This window comes from Triticum aestivum, chromosome 1A, assembly GCF_018294505.1.
Source record: "Triticum aestivum cultivar Chinese Spring chromosome 1A, IWGSC CS RefSeq v2.1, whole genome shotgun sequence".
Taxonomy (NCBI): domain Eukaryota; kingdom Viridiplantae; phylum Streptophyta; class Magnoliopsida; order Poales; family Poaceae; genus Triticum; species Triticum aestivum.
This window is the reverse complement of record NC_057794.1, coordinates 553,517,530-553,527,634: the sequence shown is the minus strand read 5'-3', so window position 1 is coordinate 553,527,634 and position 10,105 is coordinate 553,517,530. Positions and strand designations below refer to the sequence as shown.

At 42.5% G+C, this 10,105-nt stretch overlaps 2 protein-coding genes across 4 annotated transcripts; one reads left to right on the top strand and one right to left on the bottom strand.

The window, feature by feature from the left end:
- The first annotated feature begins 577 nt into the window (after positions 1-577).
- Positions 578-5,285, top strand: LOC123067027 (uncharacterized). Of its 3 annotated transcripts, none has more exons than XM_044489990.1 (8): positions 578-706; positions 957-1,025; positions 1,199-1,918; positions 2,770-2,889; positions 2,994-3,072; positions 3,805-3,891; positions 4,722-4,784; positions 4,922-5,285. In XM_044489990.1, the coding sequence occupies exons 3-8, from the start codon at positions 1,863-1,865 to the stop codon at positions 4,997-4,999; spliced, it is 483 nt and encodes a 160-aa protein (XP_044345925.1). In that variant the 5' UTR covers positions 578-706; positions 957-1,025; positions 1,199-1,862; the 3' UTR covers positions 5,000-5,285. The 3 variants fall into 3 exon arrangements, with proteins under 3 accessions (XP_044345925.1, XP_044345938.1, XP_044345932.1); XM_044490003.1 differs by having other exon boundaries at positions 622-706; positions 1,766-1,918; XM_044489997.1 differs by lacking the exon at positions 578-706 and having other exon boundaries at positions 713-1,025; positions 1,199-1,351; positions 1,766-1,918.
- A 1,334-nt stretch (positions 5,286-6,619) lies between these two features.
- On the bottom strand, positions 6,620-10,105 carry LOC123067018 (syntaxin-71). Its single transcript, XM_044489981.1, has 9 exons — positions 9,819-10,105; positions 9,592-9,720; positions 8,400-8,571; positions 7,753-7,838; positions 7,586-7,654; positions 7,471-7,515; positions 7,321-7,383; positions 7,146-7,222; positions 6,620-6,927 (listed from the first exon to the last, which is right to left on the bottom strand). Exons 1-9 carry the CDS (start codon positions 9,972-9,974, stop codon positions 6,912-6,914), a joined length of 813 nt encoding a protein of 270 aa, XP_044345916.1. The 5' UTR covers positions 9,975-10,105; the 3' UTR covers positions 6,620-6,911.

The following is a 10,105-nucleotide window of genomic DNA, read 5'->3' as shown; positions in this document are numbered from 1 at the left end:
GACACTTAGACAGTGGGTTGAGATGGACTGGAAACTAGTAGTGAATTTTTGTTTTTCAATTTTGGAGGGCAGGCTTGAGCCTGTTTAAGCATGCCCAGTAAAATTGCAACTGTACTGATGGGTGCATGTACTATGGTTTTTTGGTTAACCAAAAAACCGAATATTTTGGTTATTATAGTTTGGTTTTTAACTTTTGTATGATTATTTCGGTTTTTATTTCTCCAAAACCAAAATTATAAAAAAAAACAAAGAAACCAAACCATATAAACCAAAAGCCCAGCTCTACGCTCGCTGGTGGGAGTGAAGGGTCTCGTTCGGAACAAAACTCCGGCCGACGCCGCAGACGGCCCCACGGTGAGCACGAATTGTCACGGGTTTCTCACGACAGATGTCATGGGTAGACTTATCGAACGTGGTTGGGGTCAGAGGACGTCGGTGGGTTCCGAAGACAGGATTGAGGACAAGCGAAGAGGGACTCACGATGTACCGAGATTCGGGGCCTTCCGGGGAGGTAGTGCCCCTAATCCTGTCCGATATGCTAGATGAATTAACAAGGAGGTTCCACAGGTGCTTCTGAAGCTGTCCGCCTAGGGGAGCTCCCGGGGGTTTTATAGCCTGCCCCCAGGGTACAATGGTAAAAGCGTACGGGCGTGGGGCCTGGTGTCATCGTCTTGAGCCGGCCCTCTTCTCCTTCCTCCCACTCAAGGTGCGCCGCCGGCCCTCTTCCTCCCTCCCTCTCTGCTGCGCCGCCGGCCCTCTCCCTAGCTTCAGCTCGTGCGCGCCGCGGGCCCCTCCCTCGCTCCATCTCCTGCACAGCCGGCCCTCTCCCTCGCTCCACATCGGCCCTCTTCCTCCCTCCCTCCCTCCCTTTATTGCTGCCTCTCCTGCGCCACCAGCCCTCTCTTCCATGGATCTGCGTGGACGGCTTATTCATTTCATCCTCTCTCAATCTGCAGGATACAAGGGGAACAAGGCAGGGGTCTAGGTGCTACTCCGGCACGGTGGCACACCCATCTCTCTTCAAGGTACAAATCCCTCTTCCTCTCCCCTTGTATATGCTGCTGTCCAGTACATTTTTTTGTGCTCAAATTGCTGTTGTCTAATACAGTACATCTTTTTGTTCAAATTGCTCTTGTCCAGTACATCTTTGCAATATGTTGTGATGTGTAATAATTTTGATAGCATGCATCGATTGTAGATGGTCAAGAAGATGAACAAAAGAAAAAAGGATGGTTAGGGGAGCCGCTGTTTTTGTCACACTTGCTGCAATTGCAGTCATTGTTCGAGCTATAATAAGGAAGAGAAGACCACGTATTACATATGTCACACGCAGCTAGCACCGGCAACCCAGGCAACACCCAAATGAGCTCCTCCTTGAATCTGATCCCCTCGTCTCTCAAACCTCAGTCTCTCTAATTACTCTGAATCACTGCAAGCTGCACATATAATTTCTTTGAATCATCCCAATTTCCTTCCCCTAGATTTCACTTAGGTCACCGTCTATTCATCTCATTACCAAATATGCTAGCATAAACAATTCACTGAATTGTTGTTTACAGTTTAAAAAATGTAGTATAGGTAGCTATGTGCAAGGACAGTCAAAATTGTAGTGCCTGGCAGATTATCATATAGTAAATTCTGGTATAGCTTCTTTTGTTTGTATGATTGTATCTGCTCACTTCATCTTGTAACAAATAACAAGAGAGAGAAGGTATACTGATTAATGCCAATGATCCTGAATTTGATCTGTTTTTTTGTTCTTTAGCTTGGCCCGCCCAGCAATTTGTTTGTAGCTCCGCCACTGCTGAGACCCCTACGTTCCCAGCCACGCCTTGCCCACTCGCGCTGTGTGTGCCTCGGAGATGGCCGGCACGTCATGTTGTGATAGGATGGTTTCCCAGCTTCAGTCGACATCCAAGTGAGGAAAACCTCCACATCCCTCAATCCTACCTTTTAGTTCTATTTCCGTACATCTTGGCCTGTACGTTTTTCAGCAGAACATATAGATTCCACTTCAGGTGATTTGACCCTTTTTATTTTGGAAAATAGCGTGCTTGCATAGACCGAGTACAGCGAAAGTGGCGTCATTCATCTCATTAATCCCATTTTGGAAGTGATACATAGTCTCTTTAGCATGCCAAGTATTCCAGTACAACTGGTGATAGATGGTATGCTGAAGAGTGCAAAACTAATAGTAAAATGTTAGTGCTCATGCATTTACACTATTTAGATTGTTGAAGAAGTTGAACATGTCATCTTAATCTTAGATGGTGGTTCGTGACTATTTCAATTAGGCAGGATGAATTCTATAGTCACTTGTAGGCATTCTCTTAGTGTATAATTAATTTATTATTGACAAGACAGCTTTGGATTAATCCTGTTACTGTGATATAGAAAAGATGTAACATATGTGGATAGAATATCTTCCGATATGTAGGGTATGTAGTGAGATGTGTGCAACAAACTCATTACATCCTTTGTATATCTATCTAATTCTGTTTTTGTCTTCAGCATGAACGAGCTAAACCTTCCCTTGAGACTTTATTCACCAGTGCGTGCAAGCAGTTTTTGTTTATGAATATCATTGCTCTAAAGACGGTTATAAAACCTGTAGCTTGTTGCTTGCACTAACTCCAGAAGTCATTGTTTGCACACTGTCTGGCAGGCATTGTTCGCTCTCCCAGCTTTACAAATAGTAGAATTTAACTCATTTCCCGTTTTTTGGCTGTATCACTATTTTATTATGTTTGAATCATCTTGTTGTTGAAGGTACTACACTGGATATCCCAAGGATCTAGGGCCATCAAGAATCATACCGTTCACATCAGAGCGTCAGTTTGTGCAGCTATTACATGAAGGACGGCCTGTAGTTGCGGCCTTTACCATTAAGTATGTCAGTCTCATGTTTTCTGTTCAGAAACACAAGAATAGTTAAGTTGTCCTATGTCAATAGCTTTGCACATGCTTACAACAGTAATGAAATGCTTTTGTAGGTGCACTTATACACAGCATCTTGACAAAGTACTGGAGGAAGCTGCTGCTACATTTTATCCTCATATAACGTTTGTTCGGGTAAGCCACTACTCTTATTACGCCCGCAAAAAATATGCCATAAGTATTTTCGGGTCACTTAAGATGATTAGTTATTTTGAAAACTTTAATGCACTCTGCTTTTTTCTGTTCAAATTATCATGGCTCGCTATTATGGAATATTGTAAAGGTTGGTTTGCTGTCTTAACTGCATGTTAAAATTCAAAACCTTGAAGTTAGTCCTATCTGATTTAATTTGTAGACACCTAATATAATACTACCTTTGGCGATGATCGCAAGATTAATCTAATTCAGCATGCATTATAAAGTTCACCAATTTCAGTCTTCTGTTGAGCTTCAGGCACACGTGTGGAAGCTCTTTGTTTTGTGAATGCATCTTTGATGATCTTTTCTAGCCTTTTCTTTCACTTGCAAGAGAAGCAGCTCTATGGGAAGCTTAGATGTGTGAATAGTTGTACTTGTCTTTTCTAAAAAATAGTTGTACTTTTATTATTTTGTCAATTGTAGATATTATGATGTACAAAGATACGATCAATTAGTCACAGGATAGTTTAATTGGCTGCCTGTCAAATCAGACTTGTCACTTTTGATTTCCTTCTCATTTGGATGCTTTTAACTTGGGTAATATCATGATACACTATGCTTCAAATTTGTGGCTTCTTGCTTCCCATCTATACAAATTACGACTGCTGCCATCCTGTTTGCCTTTAGTCTCGAACTGATAGGAATTATTATTTTGTTCTATGTTGTCAGGTGGAATGCCCAAAGTATCCTGGGTTTTGCCTCACGAGGCAAAAGACTGAGTATCCATTTCTTGAAGTATTTTACAACCCAGAACAGGTTATGATTGTTTACTTTACCTTACATCGGTTAACACATGTTGCCACTTCTTTACTTTGAATTATGTGCCACTTACATTTTTGTCAACAATCTTGATTCTTGATCTTATATTTCTTTTCTTAATCTTTGTGGCTAAAGAATTATAAGTTTCTTAATCCTTATGTGTGCTAATGGCTGGAGAATCGTTAAAGGGTCCAACTTCTTTCTGCATGTTACCTTTAGCATTTTGGAAGTCATATGCCCTACTTTGAGGGAAATTCAAGGACAGTTTCTGTATTATGTGCTCTCATGGTCCTCGTAAGGGTGGAAGAGTGAAGCACATATTGTATTGCGGTCTGATTTGCATCCACGATTACAACACTACACCGCTCCAATATTTGCGCAATTTAATTCCAGGTATACCAGAGAAGCACTGATCGTGTTTTGGGGGAGAGTAGACTAGGTTTTCAGGAAATGTGTGTATTATGTGGCTCAATCTAGAGATTCGTCGTGTTCTTTGTCAGACCAGGGATTAGTGTTTTCATTTGCATCTCATTTCCGTATTGGAGAAGGATCTGCTCTGCTAACTTGCTCAAGTATGGTTGGTTTGTTTTTTGTTGAGCGTGAATGGCGTCGGTACCGTTTCTAGTTATTATTTGCTTAGCCGTGGTTAATGTGTTCCCATTGTTTCATGGCTAGGCATCTGCACCGTTTCCCCAGAATGAATTTGGTTTCAATTCCTTTATTTCTTTCTTCCTTATTTACTTGCTCATCGTGTTATCTGCACCTACACATGAATGTGCTTTATTGTCAATTTTATCCTGGTAACAGCATGCTCTGCATTTTTTCAGGCTGCTAACCCAGGTAAGATCGTGGATCCGAGCATCACGAAATACTCCGCAAAAGTCCTACCTGTAAGCAATGCCCTGAAGCGTCCTTTGAAAATATTCATGCATTAGTCACTTGCTTGTCAAGTCTACTGCTGTATAGAGGTTCGGTTCATAGTTTCCAGGTTGAGCTGATGTGATGCTATTTCCTTGTGTGCATGCAGTTCAACTATGACCAGAGCGTGTATGGATTTCGAGAGTATTTTAAGAAGTATGGGTTCAAGTATTCCGAAGCAAACTAGGTTTGTCATGGTGGAGCCCTGCAGAGTCAGCCAGTCCAACTCCAACTGGTTTGAATTTACTTTCAGCCTGTACTAACAGTGATACTGCATTCTTAAGAATCAGCACCCCCTGCATACTGGGCTGGCTCTGCCTTGGCAAATGGTTGGAAAAATGGCCAAGCTGTTAGCTAGGTTTCCAGTATGCTCAAGATTGTAGTAGAATTTCTGGATGTTGCATGTTGTTCTTTGTCAAATCTCTGAACTGCATTATCAGACTCGCTATTAATAAAATATATTCTGCGGCTCACTATCTCATGCGCAGAAATTCTCCTTACTCCCTCCGTGCGGACGGACTTAGTTGACACTCAAACAACGGATGTATCTAGATCAAGAGTAGCAAACTATGTGCTTCTTAATTAGCATTGCTGAGGAGTTTGCAAACTGTGCATTAAGAACGACGAACGAACTTTGAATCAGAAAACCTGGTAAAATTAGGCTGCACTTTCTTAGTGTGTAACTGTACCAATCTGTATCCAAGCCAAACAGCAAACAGTTCCTCAAAAAAAAGTGCCATCGGAGCAGATCAATGTTAGCATAATATCCATTAGCAAGGAGCAGAGCAATTTATGTTCTGAATGACCTAGAAATATCCACCAGCTTTAACAAATTTTATAATAAATAGGTATATTATATTGGTTATTTGTCACTCTTTTCGCTTGCATGTAATCTTGGGCAGCTCGGAGAACACCGGCGAGTAATTAGGGGTGAACGGTTTGAGCTGCGAGATGTGTAAGATGTGGTGAATCCTCCTATACGGAATGGATATGGATAGACGAGGAAGTGCATTTAGGAAATTTTGCTTAATCCTGGACGGTTTATTAATATTTTTGCTCCCCAAATAATTCACTTTTATTTAAGAAATAATTCACATATTTAGGCCTTAACACAAATTTGGCTCAATCTTGTAGAAATAGGGAATCGAAATATAATCTCCTGTCTCGTTGCCCGTGACTTGGCAGGGCAGTGCTGGTGAGGTTGAGATCCTCGACTTGATCACCTGAATTTGTGGTTTGTGACATATGGGTCGCACAAGAAGCTGTCCCATATGTTACTCACCCTAAAATCATATACCATACGTTGGAGAATATTTTCCACATTGGCCGTGGGTATCTGCACCGAGCATCTACATTGACGCTACATCATGCCTACATCAAGGAGGCGTGAGACCTCACATCAACTCTGGCAATGGCAGCTCCCACTAAGCATAAAATCCTAAAACCCTTTCTGTCCAATGCAATTAAGTTCTAATCTTAGGCTTAAATCATCTTTGACAACTCCACTTTCAAGGAAAACTGCCCGTGTTGGATGAATTGGTCGTAAAAAAAAATTGATCATTAAAACTTAAATCTTCAGCACTCGTGTAACATGATCATGGTATTCCTCGCCTTCTGCTCGTAGAACGCAAGGCCATTGTTGTCATAGTATAATGCAAAAATCACACGTATGTAGGTAACACTTTTATGTTGGAAGAAACGCATGCATGTTTAGCCTTTGGATTTGTACCCATGCCAGTCAAGCCAACACGACACGCAGGGGGCTAACTGTGACCCGTGAGTTATTTATGCCACTCAAAGAAAGGCCTGAGGAAATGCAGCTATACATAGACAGATTTAGAACAAAAGAATGGCGTTTGTACTCTCACTAAGCAGTTTACTCCCGAATATACATACAATCAGACATCAGGTCAACACACATATAATCATCACTGCTTCAACAAGCATAATAATAATGTAACACCATGATGTTACACAGATGAGACGAAACGAATTACTCGTGGCACACGTTTGAAACCCATCACAGCAGGACATGACAAGTAGAGAATCCAATGCAAGACCACTACAGACCGCGACATGAGCACACCGTTGCACCTCACTCACTTCTTAAGCACACTGCGACACAATAAAAACAGCATGGAGCAAAACCATTAGAAAGGTCAAACAGGGCAGTGTGATTTAAACAAGATGGATGTGGTAACCATCAAGCAAGCGAGTAAAGAAATATGAGGTAATACTATATCTTTCATTCATCGGCTGGTCCAAATTCAGGCTAGTTAAAAAGTGAAGGAGAATGTCCACTGGAGTGGTTGCTTGGCAAAGGAAATACTTACTTGTAAAGGTAGGCAGCGATACCAAGTATGATACAGAGCAGGATAATGTCGACGCAGAAGTTGCGACTGGATCTCATCTGACAACAATCCAAAGAGGAGAAACATGCATGCATGAGCTCACCAATCTCCCAAAGCATCAGTCAAGGAAAGTACAGGGAGAGGAGTGAACTTTTACCTGAAGAATGGTCTGCTTTAGCCTCACGTTGGTATTCTTCAGATCTGCATTGGCTCTATCCACCTGCATTTATCGTTTTACCAGACATTAAGCATTGCCGAGACGCCTGTCAGAAGAAATATCAAAAATGACGGTGGCCAGAGAACTCACCTTGTCATCCATTTCATCCATCAAGGGAACTTGCCTATCCAATTCCTGATGATCACAACAATTAGTATGTTACACATAATCAGCGTATAAATCGAAAAGAAGCACAGGACGCAACCTCATTCATATCCGATGCCATGTTCTTCAGAGTTGCCAGCCCTTCACCAATAACATCCAAACCTTCATCCTGCAGAATATCATTGCAAAAATGAGGTCTGGTTAGTATCCAGTGGAAGCACAAAACGAACAGAAGAAAAACATTAGATTGGTGAATCAAAACCTTACCTGCTTCATTCTACGCATCTCATATTCCTGACGAAATTTATTTGATTCTTCAGTCCCCTTAAAGTACTCATCATCAAAGTTTCCATCTGTGTGTGTCGTGGCAAGAGAAAACTAAAAGGTTCAGCTCGTGACCCTCAGGAGGATAAGAGTAAATTTAAGAAGGGCATCTAACAGGCCATGCCAGAGATGATGAGGAAACAGACACAATGTACATTGCTCAACCAACTTTATGCATGGTGGAATGCATGTTCAATTCAAATTTACAGTGCCAACATATTTTGTCCATCTAATGCTAATACAGAAAGCAGAGTTGTGTGCTAAAACAATGAAGGAACATGTGCACATGGAAATTGAAATTGGCCTAATTTGGCACAGAACAATGTTAACCTTAAGATGAGGATACACTCACAGCAACTAGATGAACATTTATATGAAACAACAAGCTTAATTTCAGAATCCCTCAAAAAGGAGAACTCTTTTTTACACCAGCATGATAAATTATGAATTAAGCTAATGCACACAAAATGAAGCTGCTTAGTGTAGATCTGAACATGCAATGCACACGGGGAAAGGGGGACTTGGCCAGATCATTCCAAAGCCAATGCATAGCGATGACTTAGGTGATACCATAAATAATGATCACTAACCAGAAGTAGAGTCAAACTTGACGCCTCCACCAGGACGGGATCCTGAGGCTCCCCAACCTCCATTTTTCTTTGTCGCACTAGAACTACCATCCGGTATTGATTGAATTCTATCAGGCAAGGCGGCAACCAGATCACTACGGGTAGCAAGTTCCTCCTTTGTGAGCCCTTTGACCTGTTACAACAAATGCAGAAAATAGTCAGATTTTTTCTCTAAGGAAAACACAAAAACTTTGCGTCTCAATGCAGAACAACATCGGAACTAATATTGCCAAATTCTAAATGGATTGTTTATCGAAAACTAATTAAATCAAATGGGCAAAGTACATGCTATCCAAACTATGCAGAACAAAACATTGAATAATATGGAGGCAGGTGCTAGAAGAAATTGAAAGTAGAAAAAACAAGTGTAAAAGTAAAACCACGACCAAATAGTTTGCTCAGTGCTCAACTGCTCATGCATATCCTCTCATATACTAGCGCAGAGATATGCATGACCAAGGAAAGCATGTTACCAAACTCAATATATGCAGCTAATATGCATATCAAGTCAATACTCAATGTTACTTAAATGCTAAGTTGAACAAAAAAAGGATGGGACAAGGTAAGGCGTACTTAAGCTCCAAGACAACAGCAGCAATAGATAGAATTGTTTGATATCAACAATAGCACGCTTGTCTAGTTCAAATAAATAGTGCATTTGAAAGAAAAGGCAAGCAGCAGAAGATAATGTTGAGACTCCATATTGTTTATACTGGTCATATGCAAAAGAACTGGGCATTGATGTAAATAAGTCTAGGCATCATCTATACTAACAACTAAATGGAAGTACATTGCAACATACAAGACCTTCAATTTCTCCAACATATGCTTAGAATTCCATCTATATAATCAGCATATAAACATCACCCTACCAATCCTATAAAATCATAAACATACTTTCCCACAAATTCTGCAAAAAATGCCAGTCCCATCGATTCTAAACTGCACCAGGTGATCCAGCAAATCACCTCGCTGACACAGAAATTGCTTCATTTTTTCCGTTGACATTCAACAACCGCGCACCCTAAATTTAGGCAGTCTCCTTCAAGGTAAGCTGGCCTCTTTTGCTGCCAGTAAACAACATGGATAGCGAGTCCTAGCGGCCACAGAAGAAGCAGATCTAGCGGGTCAGCGCAGAGATGATCGGACGAACCTTCTTGAGCGCGAGGCGCTGCAGCTTGGGCAGGTCCTCCTCGAGGAGCTTGGCCTTGGCGCGGCGGATCTCGGCGTTGAGCGCGACGACCGTGGCCCGGTTCTTCTCCTGCCTCGCCGCCTCCGCTTTCTGCAACAGCAACAACCCTATCAGATTCAGATCGCCGCGCGGGGCAACGCGCACCCGGTGGAGCACGAGCGGGGGGAGCGAGAGTAGGCGCGGGGTACCTCGACGCACTGGGAGATCTCGGCGTCGACGGAGCCGTAGAGGCGGGCGAAGGGGTCCTCGCCGGCGACGTTGGCGCCGTTGAGCTTCTCGGCGTCGTACTTGTCGTACTTCTGGCAGATGGCGTCCACCCGCGTGAGGATGTCGATCACCGTCATCGCCGCGGCCCGATCTCCGCCCGCTCCGACGAGATCGAGGGGAGGATTGCGGAGGAAGGGAGAGGGGAGAGCAACCGCCTAGCTGCCGGCCGCTGGGGAGGAAGACGGAACTGGACGGGGAAAGGGAGGAG

Excerpts from the sequence above, each read along its gene's own strand:
- LOC123067018 (XM_044489981.1), bottom strand. The coding sequence starts at position 9,974 with ATGACGGTGATCGACATCCTCACGCGGGTGGACGCCATCTGCCAGAAG. Across the intron at positions 8,572-9,591 it reads AGCGCCTCGCGCTCAAGAAG|GTCAAAGGGCTCACAAAGGA; the intron begins GTTCGTCCGATC and ends TTGTTGTAACAG. Across the intron at positions 7,655-7,752 it reads AGATGCGTAGAATGAAGCAG|GATGAAGGTTTGGATGTTAT; the intron begins GTAAGGTTTTGA and ends GATATTCTGCAG.
- LOC123067027 (XM_044489990.1), top strand. The coding sequence starts at position 1,863 with ATGGCCGGCACGTCATGTTGTGATAGGATGGTTTCCCAGCTTCAGTCG. Across the intron at positions 2,890-2,993 it reads GTTGCGGCCTTTACCATTAA|GTGCACTTATACACAGCATC; the intron begins GTATGTCAGTCT and ends ATGCTTTTGTAG. Across the intron at positions 3,073-3,804 it reads CTCATATAACGTTTGTTCGG|GTGGAATGCCCAAAGTATCC; the intron begins GTAAGCCACTAC and ends CTATGTTGTCAG.